Genomic DNA, 23,209 nt, shown 5'->3' with positions numbered 1-23,209 from the left:
AGGAATTAATTTGCGGAAATACTGGGATTGCTATCAGCAATGCCCAATAAAGTACTTTCATCTTATTCCTTCTTTTGCATTAGCTGTAGAGAGGAGCAGAAATACACTCATTCAGTCACCACTCTGCTGCATATATCAAAATACTTTAAAGCAAAATGTGCTGCTTCTTCCAAAACCAGTAATGCTGCTTTGACACTTGGCTGACAGACACCAAAAAAAAAAACCACACACACCAGCTGCCTTCAATGTCACCTTCAATTTCTCCCTAGGACAGTAATCAAGTTACCTCCCAGCAGACATACAGAACTTGTTGAAAACTTAAGCAAGCAATCCAGAAGGCTAAATAAAAATCCAAACACTGTAAAGACTGAGATACTCAAACTAGCTTTGTTTTAAGCAAGATTTGGCAGCAGTAGCGCAGCACTTCATGCAAGATAACTTGCTCCACCTCTTAAGTTGTTACTATTCAGGCACACACTCACAACCCAAAACTTTCAAAACAGGCGTTTCAGAGTCATCACCAGCAATCATAAAGGTGCACACATACACACACATAGAACTGCTAGAATCTAAATTTCAGCCAAGACAGTAGCCATATTGCAATGCACGACATCCTGTGTCTCAGATGCATTTAGACAAGCACAGCTACTGGAAACACCTATAAACAAGATGAAAACCTTATTTCGCTGCATGATTCAGAAACACAGAAGAGCAGTAAGAATTTTCACTTGTATTAGAAAAGTCTTTTATTTAGGGTGAGTGAGAGAACTGCTTTGGGACTCCAAGAATGAGGAGTAACAGGGGTGGGTAGAAAAACCCTCAGCACCCATAGACATCTACAGGAACTTTCCCCTTGATCCAATGTTAAAAAGCAGACTGAGCTCACACTTCACCGAGTGTAAAAGCCCAAAGAACAGCAAAATAAAATTTTGCTTATTCTTTTATTTGGCTAGCAATATCTGCACAAAGATGAAGTTAAAAATACAGTGCAAGATTTATAAGTAAAACGTAAGAATAGAAACCTGTGTTCATTCTGTTCGTGCATGCACACACTCAGCAATAACAGAACTACCTCAAAACAATTTTTAACCACCTTCTAGGCAAGTCAGGCCTTATATACCACAAACAGTTCTGCTGCTGCACACATCTACATGATGGGTAGATGTTTCAAGGTTGACACAGTAAATTTATTTCTTGTGGTGCCACAATATCCCTGTCACTCACAGGGCAAGACTCATCATTAAGGACTGAGACTCAGAACTGTTCTAATTTTACGCAAATAAGCCAATGTTCCATTGTTACTAGATGGTATGTACTTGTAATTTAAATTGGTGCTAGACAGCCCAAACCCTGGAAAGATTCCTTCCAAGTGTGCGTTTTTATAAGAAGAAAACTCAGAAATTACCTGAAGTTGATTTTATGTTGTGTTTTGTCCATGAGATCATTTGATCTGAACTTTTACTTAAGCAGGGGCCACAAAGCTTTTACTTCAGTTGTTTCAACTACAGCAGTGTTTCTCAACTTCAAGGTCACAGTCCCAAAAGGGTTAGGAACTTTAGAAGTTTAAAAAAACACTAAAACACAAACCACCACACCCCAACATTAGCAACAACACTAGATTGTTCTGTTCCCACAGTTTTCTAGCTAACAGCTAGTAGCAGGAAGGGAGAAGGGATATACATTTTTTTTAAACACAGCCAGTAACCAGTCAGTTTTTACTTCCTCACTTTAGGAGGGCTCTGTCACCCAAGTTTAACAGAGCTGGGCAGCAGCTGCGGGGGGTGGGGGTGGTGGTGTAGGAGCACAAAGGGAAGAACACCAGTGCAGAGGAGCCCTAAGCAGGACCACATTTCCTACATTTTTCAACTGAGCATAGCATCTTACTCATTCTATGGCACACAAAAAGTCACAGAAGTATCAACTAACTGCAGCTACACTACTTGTTCTGCAGTGAGAGATCAGCCTGAATATTCTTGTCACCAGCTACAAGACATTATTTAAATCTTTAGCTTGGTCCTGTACCAACTATCTCCTACTGTAGTACTACAAGAAGTTCTACCTAGTACTCTCCAGTAAGGGGATAGGTAAAAAGTAACTTCCAACTAATGATCTTCACCTTCCTCCCATAGGCTCACAAGGTGAGACACGCGACTCAAGCATTTTCTAGTGTTCTCACTGCAATTCAGACTAAAGCTACTGACATATTAGAAATTTATGACAACCCAGCTTTGCTACAGCTCTCCAGGCTAAGTCTTTAAATAGCCAACACAGAAATCCCAGTTCAAACCACAAGTGTCCCCCCAGATCTTCCAATGAGTTTAAAGTTCATAACCACAAACAACTACAAAATAGCTTAGAATACGAGCAGCCAAGACACCATCCACCAACCAGTAAATAAAATATGCATAGACAGCGCAAGTGTTCTTGGAGGCACTGCCACTTACAGTAGCAAAAAAGAAAAAAAAACCCACACCAAAAAAAAAAGCCACCCAGCACAAGAAAAACCACAAGAAGCCCTTTAGATCCTAAAAAGCCCTCAAGCTGGTAGCAGCCAGATAATTAACGGACAGAATTTTCCATTTTGATTTTAACATATCATCATGTATTATGAAATTTTTTCAGTGATTTTCAAAAGGGTTAAAACAACCTTTAACAATAGAGTTAAAACATGCACACAGAATTCTGCAGTCACTCTGCAAATAAGGAGAATGAGCAAGATCAACTGCTGACAGGTTGAAAAGATAATATGTTTGTTTTCAGCACATGGTATAACTTCAAGGTGTCTCACTACACAGCCCAGGAAACAAACCAAACAGCAGGAGTACCACTGAGAACTGACAGCTATCTTGTTCTATTTATAGGCTTGAAAGCTTGACTATAAAACATCAGAAGAGTCAAGCCTGAAATACATCAAATAATCCTATTTTATGTTGTTTCTGCCCTCCTGGAAGTTGAATAGTCACAATGACCTGGAGAATTCATGATTTTCAGAAAGTGGCACCTATAGACATAAGAACACAGGATGTCCTAAAAGCTGCTACAAGGATACACATTGACTCCTACCATGTTTAGCTCATTAACATAACTGCCTCTTACCCAGAGCCACACAGGAAAATCCTAATATGCTTTGCCCCATACTCTTTCCAACAACTGCACTTATGAAAGCTTCAATGGGATATCGTAAGATAAGCAGAAATTTATAAAGTGATTAATTAAAAAATCTAAAGTTTAAAATACTTTCAGTTAATTCTATACTTTCATAGTGTTTGTTGTAAACTTTGCAGTCTCTAGAGTCCAGTCACCAGAGTTACCACATTAAATACATGTATGTAAAATTACAGATTGACTCTTTAAAATACTTTTACAAAGTACACAAAAAAACAGCAAACTATTATTCCTTCCACACTGCTAAATCTCTACTCTCCAAATAAGTTAAGATTCAAATTAAAAACCGTAACAGAAAACCCACCCAGACTGAAAACAAGGATAGAAACTTGGTGGAAGGGGAAGGTGTAACAGCATATTTCTGTTCAAAATAAGTCTGCGTATAACAATAAGAATCTATAAGGTGAATCAGGGCAAAATTTTTTGTGCAATTCCACATGTGTGGATCTTAAAATAGTCTATGGGGTGAAAAATGCTAACTTAATCATCTCAATTCAATGAAGCCTTCAACTTCAAGCAGCAAAGGCAGTAAATGCATTCCTTGACCAGCATTTTTCATCCTCCTATGGAAGAACTTTAAAGACGATTGAGTAACCCACATTAGAAGCAGATGGTTTTTTTAAATGACTGACAGTATTTTATCTGTGGCATCGAAGTCAGAACTGAAACCCACTTTACATATACAACACAAGCACAGGACAAAAAAAAATATTTATTGTGCACCCAGCCTAGCTACCTATACTAAGCAAGAAGCTGGAGTTAGAAACACTATTCTCAAACAAAGAGTTCCTATAAATGTGACAGCACTGCAATTCTCTCTGGAGTCTTTAATTCTTTGTCTTTGAAGTAAGGTAATTAAACTACAATTATTTCCACAGTCTTCACCATAAAGAGAAGTACCAAATAATACATGTGCATACGCTACACAGAGGCTATCATAATTCATACTCACAGCCTTCAGATCAGTATTTCAGATTCTTAAAAAAACCACACACACACAAAACAGTCACACATATGGAAACCTTTTAACCTGCATAGATTTTGTAGGCAGTGGTAGAAAAAGACTTGAGTTTTGTTCTTCATTGCAGTACCAGAAGTCCTTGCTACAAGCTCCAGATCCCCACCTCCAGCAATGCACACTTCAAAGCTATTAGAGCACAGCTCTCCATCCAGCTACCACCTGCTCCATCCCAACACAGCTGGCACTGACAGTGTCTCACCCTGCCCAGACAACAGCAGAGGCTGCTCAAGTCCAACACTGCTGGTTCATTTTAGCTTTCAAAGATTTATGGAGCCAACTGAAAGGACTAGCTGAACTGAAGGAGTAATGGAGGCTGCAGTAGCTTCAGGGGTAGAAATTAATCAGTTGTGTAAAGGGATGGGAAGGAACCAAGAGCAAACAGCTCCAGAAAATGTGGAAAAGCGATCCACCAGCTACACAAAAGGTAAAGAAATTTAATACATTCTTCCTGAACAAATGTTGGAGGCCCACTGGAATTTAGAACAGCTCTGCTCTTAGTGATCTCATAGCACATATTCCGCCTGTGTTTTACTCACGTATTTTATTAGTAAAAATTGATAACTTGCTGCTGAAGGGCTGTGAAGCAAAGTCAGTATTACAGGCAAATCAGTGTTGTGGGTTGTGTCCCCTGCACCCTTACACCAGTCTTTCCCATCCTATCAATGTCTCATCAACTAAAACACACTGCATACAAATCCCTCAGTGTTTTCTCTAAAGGCACACAAAGACAAAATAGAGCAGATAGAAAAAAGCATGCAGCATGACTCAGAGGTAGGTCTCGTCTTAAAATATACCAGGTTTTATAATTACTTCTGTGCAAAACACACCTATAAAAAAATTTAAAAGGTTCCTAAGAATGTACAATTAAGTGTAATTTCTCCCAGAAGGATAAAAAAATCTTTAGAAAACAATTCATACTTACAGACATTCATACCAGCACAATAAAGATGTTGGTTCTCCCTTCTTCCCTGCATTTTGGCGTTCCATAAACCGAGGCATTCAATCTTGCCGAAACACACACTAGGCATTTCTCCTACTGCTTTTTTAGAAATCACTGTGCTCTGATATAATAATGAGAAAAATACCATTTTTTCTTTTTAAAGGGGAAATACAAATGGGACTGTATACAGATAAGCCTATTAATCCTTTTTCTTTCTGCAGGACCTCTAGTAACCCTCAGCCATGTCCTGCTGTGAAATTTTGTAATGAAACTTTCAATTTTTTAAAGAGGTAATGTTTTCATTATGCAGATTTTGAAAAGTAAATTTACAAAATCAGGAACTAAGTGATTTAACAATAACCACGTTCCAAGCAGCTTTTTTCCAAAAACTGAGCTCTTCCTTCCACATAAACTAAGAGAAAAAGGAGCAATTATGTAGCCTTATTCTACAGAGAACACAGCTCCAAGTAGAAAAGGACGACAAAAACTCTTTTTATTCTGCATGTATAAAAAAGCCATCAGAGCCAAATATTTCCTTTAACAGCCTCAGGAACAGCAAAAATACCCATTTTTTGGGGGGTTGCCCTTCTCCAGCATGAGCAGGTTTTATCACTGCTTTCAATAGAACCACAATTCAAGTTTGGGCTGATGAACAGCTTACATCCCTAGGCTTCCCAGTGCAAGTCAAATCTTCCACACTCATTTCAAGGCACCAAGACCAGCTCTATCCACCAACTCTTCCTCAAAAAGGATCAGTCCCTCAGTACTGACCTAATCTTCTATAAACAGCCACCTTTTATCTTGGACAGCTAGTTTAACTGCCTGAAGTCAAGTAGGCTATTACCTCCACCTCCTCAATGAAAGTCACTACCAGGAAAAAAAAAAAAAAAAAAACAAACCACCAAAACAGACAAAGCCCAAAACACTAACGATTTACAACATAGGAAGAAAAGCATTCAGCAGATGGTCAAGAGTAACATTTCACAAGATACAGATCTAATGCCTACAAAGAAACAAGCTGTATGTAGAGACCAGCAGTATAGTCTCTTAACACGCACAAAAAAACAACCACAAAACCTAAAACCCAAAGAAGAGGAAAGTAGATTAGTTTGAAACCTTTGTTCCTAAGCCCACACAGGGAATTCTGAGCTCAGAATAAAAGGGCTTCGAGTTGAACTGTTATTCCCCAGGAAGAAGATAACATTAGATGAAGAAATAATAACGTTTGAGAAGGTCAGAGGCACTGACCACTAATACATGCAAGAAGTCTCATCTTAAAGCACTTTTGCCTTTGTTCCCTTGCCCTCAGCTTCCAGGATGTAAAACTAGATCAGCAGAAGGAATCAGGAAGCGTTACACAAACTTCACAGCACATACAAGCACATCAGTCAGATTTTGGAGGCCCACAGAAGACATCCAGAGCTGCTGTTCTGAATTGGATCCTCTCCACTGGGTTTGTATCATCTGCTCTAAACAACTGCTCTCCTGACCACTCCCTTCTTTCCCTGAAATAGCAGCGAATTTTGCAGGATACAGGCAAATCAAATATAGCCTCTACAATTCCCACCAACACCATAAAGAACACCTAAAACATGATACTTGGCTGATAACATCACATCTATGAAATAAGGCACCCAAAGCTGTAACGCTGTTCTGTGAGAAGAACCCATTCTGCTACTCAACTAGCTCAGAACACCAGAAGAGTTCTAACAGAGCCCCTCTACATAGGCTTTTTTTATATTAATTGAAAATAAAGCACCATTTGAGGCCAAATATCCCCATTAGGTATCATAATTAGATCTGTGTAACAAGACTTGCTGTCTTTGCAGCTTCCACCTTATCAGCTGAATGACAATAGAAAGAGGACACAGTGTAAAAAACCCCAAAAGGCTGGCAGGCACAGGCAAACAAAACCTGAAGAGCTCACCGTTGAGGCAGTTGTGTGTTGCCCAGTATCACAACCACCAACTTCCTTTCATGCTCAGCAAAGAAAAGCCACATCTGTTCTTTTCACAGGAAGTCAGCAGCTTACACATTCCTCATTGTCTAAGCCAATTGTTCACCACAGGTTTTAAGCTGTTGTAGTTGTTAATACAGTTACTCAGAGCTCTGCTTAAAGTATAATACATGACGCTGTAATTACAGGGTTCCATGCCTCTGACCTATAAGTATTTTGAATACAATGGTTTGTTTTGGGGGGGTTCAGGTTTTTGTTTGTAAATTAAATCCTACAGCAGACAAGATAACAGAAAAACATATAAGGAATTTGTTCCTAACTTCAAAAGCATTGAGTCTGAAAATAACATTTAAAAAATAAATAGTTGGTCTACTTCAGTAAGTGACATCCTCACAGAAAAAGCCATGCAGCATGACCTGCTCAAGTGAAGAGTGAGGTGGTTCAAGACTTGGGTTAACTGCTCTGCTGAAAGGGTTGCGATCAGCAGCACAAAGTCCAGCTGGAGGACAGATGCTACTGCAGTAACTCAGATATTGATACCTTGTGCCAATGCTGTTCATCATCATCATTAACGACCAGCATCATGGGACGGAGCACACCCTCAGCAACTTTGCAGGTGTTGCAAAACCAGAAGGAGCTGTTGATGCACCACAGGGTTGTGCTGCCAGCGAGAGTGACCTCGGGAGGCTGTACGAATGGGTCAACTCTGTGGACGCATGAAGTCATCACAGGGGCGCGCAAAGAGGAACAGCCCTGTGTGCCAGCACAGGCTGGGGGCCCAGCTGGCTGGGCAGCAGCCTGACAGAGGTGGCCTTGGGGGTCCTGGTGGATGACAGGTTGACCGTAAGCCCACCAGCGTGCCTTCCTGGTAAAGCAGGCCAGCAGCCTCCCGGACAGGATTAGGAAGAGCACTGCCAGCAGGTTGAGGGAGATGATTCTTCCCCCGCTGCTCACCACTGCTGAGACATCCAGAATATCACATCAAGTTCTGGGTTTGCCAGTCAGGCTCCCTTCCAACCTAAACTACTGTGCAATTCCAAGATTCAGTGGATGTACGAGCAAGTGTGACAGCACAATCTTAATTACATCCCATTACAGTAAATGAAGTTGAAGAAATCAGCCAGAATTAAGGCTGCCTGTTGCACAGTTTTTCACTATTTGACAAAGTTCCTGAATTATTCTCCTCACTCGGTTTTGTGCATTTAATGTCAGATATAAGATGTGACATGGATTCATTTTTCTTCTTCACAATACATAAAGTTATAACCTTCTTCAGTAACTGCAGGGAAGATAAGGTATCACCAGTATTATTACTCAAAGTATTAGTCTTTACTACTACTGTATAAGCAACATTGTGGTAACAGCTGTATTTTTTACCTCCACTACCAAACACAGTCGACAAAAAAATTAACATTTATAGCTAAATTTTAATTTACAACCCTCATACCAACTAACTGGGGGAAATGGCATTTAAATTAAAAACACAGTATTAAAACCCCGTATCATAACTAACAACAAAAATTTTCAAACACCAAAATGAAATATTACTACATAGTTTGAACATACCTTTTTGCAATAATTTGACTTCTCCATTTTCTTTCTTGATTTCATTCATTATTTTGTGCTTCTTCTTCTCTTTTTGCTTCTTTTCCCTTTCTTTAATTTTGTCTTTGATTTGAGCTGAAAAGCAAATATTTTACAATTAAGTAGGAACGGAAAACTAATTGTTGCATGCACGTTTCATATTACTCTTATGTAAGCTCTATTAAGAGGATAAAAGAAGGAGTTACAAGGAAATCCCAGTACTTACAATATGAAAAGCTAATATTTACCTGTTGCATAATCCAACATAAGCTTATTTGACACAGACAAGTTTCATTTCTATTATGTTAGAACTGTATGCGACAACTCAACATGTTAACTGTATACACTTAATTTTTCCTTAATCCTACTACCGTCTGCTCTTATTTTGCATCTGCAGTCTGCTTTTATTTCTTGAAATTCAAGTTACATGTATTAGATAAGAAATGGGGGAGGGGGGGAGCACAGTTTGTATTTTCCTGGGTGCACAGACACACCAGAAACCTCATGTAACAACTGCCTTCACATAGGCTAAAAATTTAAAGGGTTTTGCAAGTAACTTGGAAGGATGACAATCTGTCAGCTGCAAAATCTTTTACATGAAGCTCACAGGCTACACTAACACATTAAAAGCAATTAATCGCGTACTTACTAGAAACACATGAAACGCTGTATTTGCACAGCGGATCTAATGCACTGGTGCTTCCCTTGCTTACCTACAATCAGCAACAGCTTACCTGAGCAGTCTCATTTTTCATTTACTTTCTTGTCAAGTCACTCCAGGTTTTTAGATCATTGTCATACAAAAGCAGCACCTTTAGGCATGCTTTCTACATGAAAAACACTAGACCCAAAGGAATTCATAATTTCATGGAGTAATCTTTTCATGCCAAGTTTAGACTTACTTTTGAGACCAAGCATTTAGACAAGTCAGATTTTACTAGGCTTAGATGCACTGCAGCCACCACTTCATAGGACTAGTTTCTTGGTCTGAGGCCAAGTACCTGCCCCAAGAGTTTACTGGGCTTTTTAACCTCCACAAGGAAAGAGAAAATCTGATTTCAAGCTTCTACATAATGTTAAGCTTCAGAACGCTTTCTCAATAATACAGCTGAGAGACAATCCTGATGTTTTATTTACGGTACTTGCATTATAAACCTCCCGTGGAAGCAAAGAGGAATCCAATTACTTTTCCTCAAGCATTCATATAAAATAGAAGCAGCGGGCACCTTCACTATTAACAAATCAGAAATATTCCTCAGAACCAAGCCAAAGAAAGCCTTCAATTCTAGTTTGGTTATGGGACGCTCTATACTGTCCTCTATTTATGAAGCATGCTAAGAGACAAAAAAGGGAAAAGGGTTGACAGTAATCCACATAAATGAATTCTGTAACAATGAGTCCACAGCATTCATATCTTTACTTTTAGGAGTCTTCCGGTAAGGCTACAGAACTTGAACCCTAGCAGTTGTCAGGATGAAGAAAGTATTTTGGGAAAAGTCTAAGAAAGAAAATAAAAACTAAAAAAGATAGCAATTGAGGTATGTCTGTTGCCTATCTGCAGATCAAGATAAGCAATGGGGAGAGGACAGAAACTATGCTGGCACAAAAAATTATAAGGAATCAGGTAGCTGTGCTTAAAATTGTCTGGATGTCTTAGTTCTAAGTGACTGAATCTCATCCAAGAACAGCTTTCTAACAGTTTAGTAAGAAGGTACGACAAAGCAGATTCATCTTTATAGCAGACCATGGAATCCAGACAAGTTTTCCCAAGCAACAGAAACCTGTACTTTCTAAGAATAGGTTAAGCAGACATTAATTTTCCTCTCCTATTTCTCCCCCAAAAGAAACCCCCAAATTCTAAGTCCCCTGCAATTTAAGAGTATGAAGTAGGAAATAAATTATACAACGTGAGTTTAAGTAACAGACGCTCGGTAGGCAAGTAGGCAGTAACAACAGGCTTGATTTGTAACCTGCATTGAATGTTCAACTCAGCCAGGATTATAATTATCATGGGAAGACCTAGATTTTATCTCAACATTTGCATACTGTAAAGAGGCATACTTGACTTCTGCTATCACTTACAAATCAAAGAAAAACTGAAGAGCATATACAAATGCTAAGCCCTGTTGAAAGAGGATGAGAGAAAACACTGAAAGAATCCCTTATTGCAGGCTCATGAATAGCATCACAGGCCAATCAATCTCCCAGTTTTGTCAGAAGCAACACATCAGTAAGGACAGAGAACAAGCCGAAACCTTTTAAAGAGCCTCTAGTTTATTTTCACATCTAGAAAGCAATTAACAGTCAATGGTGTAACGTTCCAGACAAAAGTAACAATGGAAGTGTCCAGTGACCTCCTCCAGCAACAGCCACAAGCAAATCATATCCCCGAAGGGACTGCAAGTACAATGTAAGTGCAGTTGAGGAAGGTTTTAAATAAATTAAACTTAACTATCTTCCTTTTAGAAATCACAGTACTGTAACAAAACCAGCGTACTGCCTGAGGCAAGTAAAGAACAGTTGAGAATCACAGTTTAAATGCACAAATCCTCAGGCTTCCTCCCTCAAAGCCCACAGAATACATAAGTAATAGATGGTAAGAGTTCTCCTTAACAAAAGCATAATTAAATATTGACATGAAGACAGAACATAATAAAAAATAAAATTAAGTTGAAATGAGAGTCATTCCACAGATTAACATCTGATCTTAATTCTCAGTTCAGATGTCTTCATTTTGAGTGAAAATAAGTATCTTCTAGTCTGGATTGGCAGAACCCAAACACAATTCTCAAACAACATTTGGGAAATTACTCTCCTCAGTGATAGATATTCCACAACTTTCAATGGGATGCAAAGATAAAATCAACCAAATTATTTTAAGAGTTAGTCTACCACTAAATCTATTGCAACTTAGCTCTGCAAAGTCAGTAAATTTAGATGCACCCAGTAGTCAGTAGTCAATAAACATGATTAAAATATGCATATGGCACAGATACCTAACAAGGGCGGGCAAGTGCAATTCTCCAACTACAGTCTCCATGCTAACCGCTGCTACCATATAATGCTGCACAATAAAGCTCATACAGATACAGACTAGGGCTCTTCAGGACCTTCCATTGTGTCACAGATCAGTATTCCTCTGAGTATCTTCTCTAACATAAGGTATCAATCCCCTCCAGCCATACATAATAACAGTCCAAATCCCACTTTCTCAACCAACAAACGTGAAAATTCTTCATGAAAATACTGCTTTAAAATGAATGCATCCAACATTAAGCAATTTACAATCTATGTGTCATAGAATAAACAACCAGCAAGTGAGGCTGGCAAGAAAAAAAACAAGATAAAACTTGTTCTGTTGAACAAGTTAAGAAAACTTGGAACACTTATACTGCTTTTTTGAGGTTTACTAGTAGCAGCTACCACTGATCCAAAACCTTAGGTGTCTGCTTCATTTGTAGGACAACAGCATTTCAAAGCAGTAAAAAGTAGGGATGTTTATACTAATCTTGCCATGTCCACAGAATAGTCTGCAATTAGATTGCTCCAGTACTACTCCTAACAAATTAAGAGGAAAAAAAAAAAAAAAAAAAGTGTGAGCTGCTGAGACAACAGGATGAAATGAGTCCCCAGGGAAATAACATAACCTAAATGGCCACGGTCAGGACAAGAGACCTTTAAGTACCAACAGCTATTACCTCCTTATGTCACAGCACTGCAACTGCCACTCAAATAGTTTCAATTTTCAAAATTATAAAAAACTAAAGCTTCAGAAATGCAATTAACAAACTTAAGTTTAATATGCTAATAAGAAGATAATCTGAGTTCAAAGTAAGGTGAAGGGGCAGTTTGACTCAAACAGGGAAGGCAACTTTTTTAATAAAAGGTCTTCTTCTAAAAAGCCAACATGTATCAATGTACTAGCGACTAAAGCCAAAGTCTGACATTCCTAGTCCACAATCATAGTACTTTTTTTCTTTTTTGGTAAACAAAGGCACAAGTTAAAGGAACAACTTCTCAAACAGTTGTGGTCCAACTTTTTCCCCAGGGGTGAGGGTATTTTGTTTTGGACTGCGTGTGTTTGGAGTTTTGGTGGATTTTTAGGGAAGAGAAAAAAAAAAAAAAAAAGAGTCCTAGTCTAAATGAATGGTTAATTTAAAAAAAGATTAATAGGCCCAACAAACCTTCTGCAGGAAATCACAAAAACATTTATAATAACCCTTTTAAAATTTATCGAAATTATACCATATTTTTCTGTGAAGCCATCCAAATATATTTAAGTCCAATAACTACTTTTCCATTTCAGTAGATATTTAAAAATAGCAGCCAAACAACAAACTTCAGTTTTATTGAAGCTGATCTATTGTCTCTCTCCCTTTTAACAAAGTTGTTCTGGTAAGGGATAATCACAAGATTGTCTTTTAGTTACTACTATTACTAATGTCTAACATTTCATCTGGTTGGGGGAGAGGGGATTAATTTTTATTTATTATTGGATCAAAACAGATACAAAATTCCTGTTATGCCTACTCTACTTTGAAAAGGGAGAAACCACCAAATCTTAAAAGTTCATACCGCAGTTCTTCCATTCTTCCACTGGGAGAAAAAGTCAATCATGACACGAATCACTTCTCAAGTGACAGAAAAGAATACCCAGTAAGATGCCAAAAAAACAAAAAAACAAAAACAGCAACAGAACAAGCTTCTCTGGGAAAATACAAGTTCCTCTACTATAAACTTAATTTAACACTTTCTGGTTTATCAGCACATCACTCATACCAAAATCCTTAGTCTTAAAATCATCTAAAACCTAAAGAAATGCACTAATTCTCAAACTGTTCAGAACACAGCTGGATGACTGATGCCTCTGTTTCTACTCGCTATATTGCGCTGAGACAGCCAATAACGATTTCTCCTTAACCCAATGTTTCCTACTGTTGTAATAGCTTCCTTGTGACATACAACACCAAAGAAGTCACTGTTCCTCAAAACATTATGTTACTGTTCATTTGATGAGTTTTAGGGACTAGCTCTAAAGAGCAAATTATGTATTTAGGTCTCTCCACATTAATCCATATTTCCCACTGTTTTCTTAACAACTACATTGGGAACAACTATGACTAAAACACAGTAATTACATACACATTTCTCATACATACAAACATTACTATAGCATAGTAACCTTTAGAGTCTTCTCACATAATTGTTCATTGTACTAGGTGACCTTCCTGCTCACACAAGCTTCCTATTCCTTTATGTACCTCTAAATACACTAGAAACCAAAATTTTGAAGTAATTTGTATCCCAGAGAAAAGATGGAAGAATTCTGTATCTTTTAATGAAGTTTTTCCCATATTAAAATGTGCTTTTGCTCTATATGCTTCTGACAGAGAAACACACTGCTCAGGAAATAACCAGTCACAGACTAAACTGAGTTTGTAAATACTCCCTACTAGGGTTAAAAAAAAATAATAAATTAAGAAATTCCAAGCACAGTAGGCATCAGCTATAGAAGGTCCAGGAGAGTCAGGCCCACGCCTTAGCTTTCAAGTTCTACTGCCTGAGCAAAGGAAGTCTCTATCATTTTTTACTCTTGTGGTGGGTTGGCCCTGGCTGGGCACTGGGGGCTCAAAGCCACTCTGTCACTCCCCTCCTCAGCTGGGCAAGGGAGAGAAAATATGATGAAAAGCTCATGGGTCACGATAAGTACAGGGAAAGATCACTCACCAGTTACCATCACAGGCAAAACAGACTTGAGTGAGGTAAAAACATTAGCTTAATTTATTACCAATCAAATCAGGGTAGGGTAATGAGAAACAAAAATAAAATCTTAACACACCTGCCCCCACCCCTCCCCTCTTCCCAGGCGTAAGTTTATTCCCAATTTTCTCCACCTCCTCCCCCTGAGCAGTGCAGGAGGCCTGGGAATGGGGGCTGAGGTCTCTCTGCCGCCCCGGCCCCCTCCGGGGGAGGCTCCTCACACGCCGCCCGGCTCCAGCCCGGGCCCTCCCGCGGGAGACGCTCCTCCAGGCCCTTCTCCAGCGGGAGCCCTTCCCGCGGGGGGGCTGCAGCTCTGCCCGGGCCGCTCCTGCGCGGGGCCCTCCCGCGGGGCGCAGCCCCTCAGGCACAGGCTGCTCCAGCCCGGGCCCCCCGCCCCCGGGGGCACCGGCCCTGCCCGCAGCCCGGCCCCGGCCGGGGCTCCGCTCCCCGCTGCCGGGAGCTGCTCCGGCGCGGCGCGGGCTGCCCGCCCCCGGGGGCACGGCCCCCTCCGGGCACCCCCTGCCCCGGCCCGGGGTCCCCCCCGCTGCGATCTGTCCCCCCGGGGGCGCCGCCGCCGTGGCTGAGGGCTCGGCCTTGCCCAGCGGCGGGGCCGCCTTGGAGCCGGCTGGCACGGGCTGGCGGGCAGGGGGGGCTGCGGGCACCTGCGCACAGCGGCCGCCCCGGCCCCACCACCACAACCTTGCCACGCAAATCCACTACAATTCTACTAAATACCACGTGTATGCTATTTAAAATACAGACTTCTGTAGGAGTAAGTATCCCTGTTTGGAAACAATACAACCCGCAAGACATGAAAAGGTTTCTAGATGTCTCATTCAAGTTCACAACATGAGCGTCACCACAAAGTCCACATTCTTTGGTTTTAATGTCACAGAACAGTTCACCCATGAATGAAACGCAGCAACAGCAGTATATTTAACAAGTGCTATATACAGACAGGAATAATCCAATTATGAAGAAGTGTTCAACCTCACCTTCTTAAATGGCATCTGAAGAATGTTTTCACTTTACAGTAAATCCACATGACTAACTGAATTAATTCAGAGTCATATGCGTACTTCCTCCTCAAATCCAAAAGCTTCTGCTTTTTCTGGATATTGAGTTAATTACATAAATAAAAGAAATTTAATACATACTGTATGTATACAGCAAATAGCCATTTACAGCTAAAAGCCATAGAAAAAGGTTTTTTTATTCCCTAACTAGGTAGGTACCTTCTCATAATGACTACAGTGATTTCCTAAGGAACACATAAAGAAACACAAGTTTACAGACCACACCATTCAGATTTCAGAAATCTAAGATGATCTTCACCTCTATTGCAAGCTTTTTACAGACACAAAAGTAAACTGAGTGCACAGAGTACAAGTGAATTGTGAAATGCCCTGTAGCGGATTATGTGCAACGTGGTCACTGTCACACTGTGAAATTCACACCTTGAAACCAATGCAGGAGGTCAAGCAAGTCTGTTTCAGAAGTGAAAGAGGAGAGGTTTACAACCTTGTCAGATGCCAAAAGCTGCAGCTGCTTTGCATCAGTTTTCCAGATGGTAACACACATTAGTAGTCAGCCACAGATTATGCTCAAAGTATTCTGCCTCTCCCTCCTCCCTTTGATTTAAAGGCTGTCACTGCACATCAGGCAAAATATTTACAAACTACTGCTATGGGACAACACCGACAGTATTGTAACTGAAGGGAAGGGGGAGGAGGAGGGGAGGACAAGAATATCAGTCACCCTCCCTTCCACTCTTCTCCCTTTGTACAAATACCCATAAAAATAAAACCTCAAGAAGCCCTGTTTATCTGGTTACACAGATACACAAAGCATGTCTAACACCAGTATGTTACCAGTTTTCACACTGGCACTTCTATTAAGTCATACAAGGTATGCTGGAGAGCAGGCTTTGTGACTTAATGAACATTCAAAAAACCCATATAGTATTTCTGATGCAAACACACACACCCCCACATACACCCCAAAAAAAGTTTCACAATAGCTTTTTCATTCCAATAACGAGGAATATTTGGCTGACATCCCTTTCAGTAATTAAAGTTTAAAATCCAAGACATGATTAAAAGAAATCCCCTTGGCAGGCGAGAACATTTCCCAAACCCCTCCAGTGAACAGGAGGGAAGACAGACCCCTTTAAGAATCAAAACACTTAGAAGAAATTCAAATCTAACCTTTACAATTCCTCTAAGCGTTGCACTTCTAAAGGAGACCTTCTACGTGCAGAACTGAATGAGCCAAGTTTAAGCTCGAGCACTGGGGAGTTGCATCAGAAATCGGTAGAGGAGAACGTGACAGCTGCAAACAAGACCTCTGCAAGAGGTTTCAGATCTGGTGTTTCAGCCTACTGATCTTGTTTCAATTAAGAAAATTTATTTATTATTCTGTAATCAGAGTAAGTTTCTGCTGTGTAGATTTCACACAGCTGGATTCTCGGGTACAGGAGGGGCTTGCTTTGTTCTCCAGCTTAGAAAGTGAAAGATTTTGTTCTGCCTAGCAGAGCTTCATGGTTATTTCATGGAAACAAAAAGGGGAGAGGGTCCCTCAGGAGAAAGATCCACTGCTCCAAATTCATCTCAACATCTGATGCTTACACTAACAGCTCTCCAAACTAAACTGCATATAAATCTTGAATATCCGAAGACATTTGGTAACTCCTTCTTCCTCTTGTGTACCAGACTTGAAAATCAAAGCACTTTCTAGACATTATTGATTACAGTTGGGTATCTAAATAGGAATTCAGAAGACCGTGATCAAGAGCCTCACAAGCATGAAAATGACTGCTAAATGTAAGGAGTTTGGCTGGGGGAGAGGCGGAAGTGAGTCAAGCCACACAGAAAAAAAAAAGCAAAGGAAATAGAAATAAACAGAAGAAAAGAATGTTTAGCAGGAAGAAAAAAAAAAAAAAGACAACCTAACTAGCAAGAAACATGGTCCCAGCCGTGAAGAAGTGGGAAAAGATTATCCAAAACTTTCTCTAACTTACTTTGCTAAGTCAGACTACTAAATGAGCATCCCAGGTAACAAATCAAACTTCAGCAGCCTGAAAAGTGCAGTTTCTTGGAAGCTTAAAACCCAGAAGTGTCATGCAACGCAAAGCAACAAAGTTATCAGAAGAACCACTGGCAACTGCCCACCTGAAATTTGATCTAATCTGTCCAAGACAGCAGGAGAAAGGACAGAAAAAACACAACAAACAAAACCAAAACTAGAAGTAAAACCAAGAGCTACAGTACCATGTTCAGCTTTCTTGCTCATGAGGGAAACCCCCATCTCCAAGTTAAAAATACCAGTTTTGTAATTGCTTGCACACTCTGGTAATCTTACCAGCAAATGGATCGTTGAAGGAAAAAAAAATGGAGGGAACGGGAAATGCACACAGAAATGCCAAGAAAAACAGAAAAGATTGTTCATCTATCTGGATCACACCTTACAGTAACTCTATGGACCAAACCAAAAAATGCTGATGAATCTCATGAAGTGGGGAGAGGCTGAGCTTTGCACTGTTAAGAAAACAATTTCAACTACCAACTGCTAAAGCAGAGAACCAGTTAAATGACTAACTGAATCAGTATAGTCATAAACTGGAACAGCAATCTCAGACTCACACCGTGGTTTAAACCAAAAATAGTTACAGATCTTCTAATCCCACTACCAGAATGATGTTGACAAGTGAAATTTAAGATTTTCAACAGCGTAAGCCTCGTATCTGCAGGATAAATCACGCATGTGGCAAAATGTTCTTCTACGTTCTCTGCATGCTAGATCATTATCTCAGAAGTGTTGACTTTACTCCATTGATTTAATTGAAACACAAACTGTAAGGCCTGGTTATGACTCTGCAAGTTAATGGTCTTTCCAATGAATCAGAAAACCAGAGAAATCTATAAATGAAGACTTATCCAAGGAAGAAAATAGGAAGATTTTGTTGAGCTACAAACACATCATCCATCTTGGCTATAAGCAAACTTAACATCTTCCTATGACTTCGGAAAGAAAGGTGCTTCAAAACTAGGCTCTCTTATCTAGTAATCACTATTGCAAACAAAGGACAAACAGAAGCTCCTATAATCAGCTTTTCTGACTGGTTGAAAAAAATCTTCTCACAGTTTCCTCCTCAGTGTCAATATCCCTTAGCATCATCACAGCAATTAAACTGGAACTAGGTAAATGCTACTGGTACCATACCAACTCCTATGATGACAGTTTTCCAAGTCCAGCTCTCCCATTACTCTGTCACTGCATGCCCCGTTTCCTTGTATCATCTTGTGTACATCACAGTCCCAGCAATCCCATGAGACAAATTTTGCCTTTCTTCCCCCTAATCCCCCTAACTTCAATCCTCATTTTCTCTAGTACTATGGTCTGTGCTGGCCCTCCCTCTCCCACACCAGCATACTACTTTTTATCCTAGTGTCATAACTGCTATTTGTAGCAGAGCATGCACACAGCTCACTGATTAGAAAGATGACTCCTCCCAATTCATGGACACTGGCACCCTTACCAGTACAAAGTTCAACTGGGAATTCCACTCCATCCCATGCACTCACATGCAATGCATCTCCACTGGATGGAGTTTATCCATCCTGAAAGTGGTCAAGGAAATCACACCCATTCCAACTGCTTGTCTTTAGAGACTTTTGCCTCTTTTAGAGGCTTCTGCACCTCTATTCATCTGCACAATTTCCTTTCTGGCAGGTGCAACACTGATTGCGTATCAGTTCTGAACGCTATGAGAGAAAAACAGTCAATATTGTCAATTCCATGCAGCTGCTCATTTTCCACAGCACAAAAGCAAAAAGGTTATCTAACTGCAGACTCCAGGAAAAGGAGACTGCACTTGCCTGCATTGGGCTGATTTTTAGAAAGTACTACCAGCTGCACATATGACTGCTTCTGTGAAATCAACTCAGTACACCTGAAGAAGCTTATTTTATTCCTACTTTCCCCCTATATATTCTGTGTGTACAAACATCTCAGGTTTTTTTATTATACAAAATTCTCAAAATTCAGCCTGATGTCTTATCTGTAGGCTGCCTGCATTTTTCACTTGCCTTTTATCCTACCCTTCCTCTAACCTTCCTTGCCTTTTCTACAGTACCTACATGTGTCTTCTGCCACAAAACAAGATCAGAATCTCCTCCCTCTTGTGCAGCTTTTGCATTCTATTTCCTCCCTCTTTCATATCAATGTGAAATTCACTCATTCCTCACTGCTGCAATGAGAGTTCCTACGGTATCATCTTCTAGTCTATGCCATAGTCCCAGCAATCCCAATGCACAAGTTCTGCCTATTCCACCCCTCCCCTTAATGTATCATTCTTAGTTTTCCTCCATACTTAGGACTCTGCATGCCTTCCCCCGCCCCCCGCCCCGCCCAAGTCATTCTCCCTGCATCATTACTGTATTTCTCCTTTCCTCTCTGAAAAGTAAATTATTCCCAAGATTAACAGCACAAACCTGCCCTTTGATCTACAGGCAAATACAGAACCACTTTAAAAAGGCTGGCTGCTCTCAGCAGGACTCTTTACAGAGAAGGCTGTAAGAAAGTGAAGGATGCATAAATACAGTTTAATGAATATAAAGTTTCTCATCAATAAAGGAAACTACGCCACAAAATTTTAGCTACAGAAACAACTTCCTCTAAACAGAAACGTGGAGACCCAGCTGCCACACAGGTATCATTTGCCCTGGAAAATGTTGTTGCCTGTACTCAGGATTTCAAGAACTAAATGAAAGCTAAGAAAAATCTGTTCTGAGCAAACAGCAACTAAAAAGTCAAGTACTTGTGCCTGTCAGTATACAAGTTCAAAGAAAATGTCTTTTCAAGATACAAGGTGCAGAATTTTTAAAGATGAATCACTGCTTCCAGGAGAGTTCAATTAATTATATCCAGCTGGCACCATTTCTATTACCAATGTGCAAAAACCATTTCACCCTGTTATTGTAATATTGCTCTCAAAGATTCATTAACATGATTACGTAACAGTGGTAGGACAGTATGACAATCTGAATGAATACAGTTACGATTTGCATGGCTTTGCTAGAAAGAAAAGGGTGAGTTTCTTAGCAGATATACGTGAAGACATGGCAGCTTCACCAACATTAAACATGCACCAATTTATCATTTCTGCAGACTTTTCTTAAGTCATTTTTTGGACAGGAACAAAAAAAAAATAAATACTTAAAAGGACTGAAATGACAAACTCAAAGCCCACTTGTACACCAGCAATTGAGATCCCAAGAACAAAATGGTACATGCAACATGCTGACCAAAAAGAACAAGTAATTAAAAAAAATACTCACAGGTAAATGAATCCAAGACTAAGATACTAGTGGAAATTAGTGGAAAATGCAGTAAGGCAGAAAGACAACGTGATCAATAGACAAAAAGGCTAATTAATATTAATGTGTGTTCTTTACAAGCTTGGCTCATCCTGCAAGTACAGGTGCAGACCGCAATCAAAGTAACCTAAGCCTATTAACAGCTGTAATTTATCTTTCCTTTGAAAGAAAGGAAACTTGCTTGAACTAGGTGATGGGGTGAATGTTTCCAGTTCTTCGTATTTCAGTGTAAACACAAAAGCATCAACATCTGGTTTAAGGTCACTGGAGACTGAGAAAGCATACGCTGGAAACAAAAGCATATATTCTTGTATTGTATTGATATATTATCTTTTACTTACTAAGCATCTACTGCTGATCACAGTCAGCAAGAATCTACTTTAATATCCTGTCTTGCCCGGTATGGCCATTTTTGTCCAGCCCCATTAAATAACTAACCCAGCCCTCCTCCCCTTCTTCTGAAGGCCTCCAGCATTTCTTGGAACATTTTAGCCCAGGGATCTTCAGGAAAGACAGCAAACCTGAAGCAGCTACTAAATGAGATTTTGTAAGTCTAAGTATCTGAATTTTAACAGCACGCTCCCTAATACTTGATGACTTAGCCTGTAAAAATTAACAGCCTAATAAACAAGATTACTCAGGATTTAATTTTAAAACTGGAAGGGTTTTTTGTAACGTGGTCTTCTCTGTTCCCCCACCCCTAACAACAGAAATTCGATTTTCTCGGCAGATCTCTAGTAAATTACCAGGCACCCTGATTTCCCTAATAGGTAAGAAAATCTAAGGCCTCTGGCAGCTTCTAGCTGACGCCATCGCTAATTCCACACCCCCTTTTTTGACAGGACTGACGGCAGACTAAGCCGCCACTGCCTTCTTCACAAACTTACACAACGCCAGCGGTCCCCTTACCAGGGGCTACCCCCGGCTATCCCGGGCTGTCCCCGACCCTGCAGCGGGCAGGGCGGCGGGGCAGCCAGGTAAGGCCCCGTGAGGCGGCGCTGCCCCGGGGCCAGCGCGCTGAGGCGGGGCGGGGGCAGGCAGCCATTCTAACGGCCCGAGCCCCGCATCACAACCATTTCCTGCTCCCCCACGGCAGCTGCCGCAGCTGCCCGCACCTTCAGGCACAGCACCCGAGCCCAGCCGGCCCGGCCGCGGCTCGCTGCCCCTGCCAAACCCCCTCCGGCCTTCGCCCCTTCTCCCAGCCCTTCCTTCCCGCCCCTCAGGCTGCGGGCGCCGAGCGATCGCCCGCGGGCCGCGCACAGCGCCCGCCCCTCACCTTTCGGCAGCAGCAGCTTCACCTCGCCGTTCTCCTCCCGGCCTGCCGCACTCAAGGCCCCGCCGCCATCTCCCACCGCCGCGACCACGGGCAGGGCTCCGTGCTTCCTCCTCTCCTTGTCCCGCTTTTCCTTGGGCCTCTTCGCCTTGGCGCTCCCGCCGCTAGCGCCGGCCGCCCCGCCGCTGCAGCCTCCCGCCTCGCCGGCCAGGGCCAGGCGGTGCCGGTGGTGGCGGTGCTGGTGCTGCTGGTAGGAAGAGGAGGGGGAGGCGGACGACGGCAGCAAAACGGCGGGCGACAGCAGCTTCCGGGGCAGCGGAGAAGGGAAAGCGAAGCCCCCCGCGCTGCCGGAGGGGCCAGAAGGGAGCGCGGGGAAACCCCACGCCGCGGGGCTGCTGTAGCTCGGCACGACCGCTGGCAGCGGCAGCGACTGCTTGCCGCTCCCGCCGTTGCCGCCGCCCCCTTCACCGTTGACGCGCTTAGTACCCTTCAGGCTCCTCTCATCGGCTCCCTTCATCTTCTTGGCGGCTGGCTGGGACCCACGGGACACCTTCGCATCTGGGGCTGGTCTGGTGCTGAACGGCTCCTGCTCGGGCGACGCCGCACCGCGAATCGGGCTCGACGGCTCCGCCATTTTGAGCTCCTGCTTCTATTTACTCACGGCTCGTCTCAACCGACAGAACGGGGAGGGGCGGAGGGTGCCCCCGCCTCGCCCAATGGGCAGGCGAGGCGCCGGAGAGACAGCGTGAGCGGCCAATCGCGTGGCGAAGAGGGGGCGGGTTCTCAGGGGATTGGGGGCGGTGGGCTCGGCTGAGTGCGCAGTCGGAGAGCGGAGGCGAGGCGGGGGTGCGGGCTGCTGTCTGGGCGGGCGCAGCTGCCCGGGGACGGGGACAGGGACGGGGACAGGGACGGGGACAGGGTGCTCAGCCGGTGCGGCTCCTGTGCCCTGCCCCTGGCGCTGGGCCTGCTCCGCCAGGCGGGGGCAGGGTAGGCAGCCGCCCCGAGCGATGGCGGGCGGGGCCGGGCCGCAGCCGGCGGGGGAGGCCCCGGGCCTGAGGGGCCGCGCCCCCGGGAGCCGCTTCTGGGGGGTGCGGGTGGTCGGGATGCGGCGCCTTACGGCGGGTCCTGGAGG

General features: G+C 42.2%; 1 protein-coding gene across 2 annotated transcripts in view; it reads right to left on the bottom strand.

Moving 5' to 3' along the window:
* Positions 1-22,784, bottom strand: part of RSBN1L (round spermatid basic protein 1 like) — a 53,611-nt gene extending 30,827 nt beyond the window's left edge. For both annotated transcript variants that reach the window (XM_037387487.1, XM_037387488.1), the window contains exons 1-2: positions 22,081-22,784; positions 8,650-8,763 (exon numbers count right to left, since the gene is read on the bottom strand). In XM_037387487.1, coding sequence (XP_037243384.1) covers positions 8,650-8,763; positions 22,081-22,711 — 745 coding nt within the window. In that variant the 5' untranslated portion in view covers positions 22,712-22,784. The remainder of the gene's footprint in view (positions 1-8,649; positions 8,764-22,080) is intronic.
* Positions 22,785-23,209: the final 425 nt, after the last annotated feature.

The sequence above is a fragment of the Falco rusticolus genome, chromosome 5 (assembly GCF_015220075.1).
Source record: "Falco rusticolus isolate bFalRus1 chromosome 5, bFalRus1.pri, whole genome shotgun sequence".
Lineage (NCBI taxonomy): Eukaryota > Metazoa > Chordata > Aves > Falconiformes > Falconidae > Falco > Falco rusticolus.
Note: the sequence above shows the minus strand (reverse complement) of the source record. Positions and strands in the feature narration are given on the sequence as shown.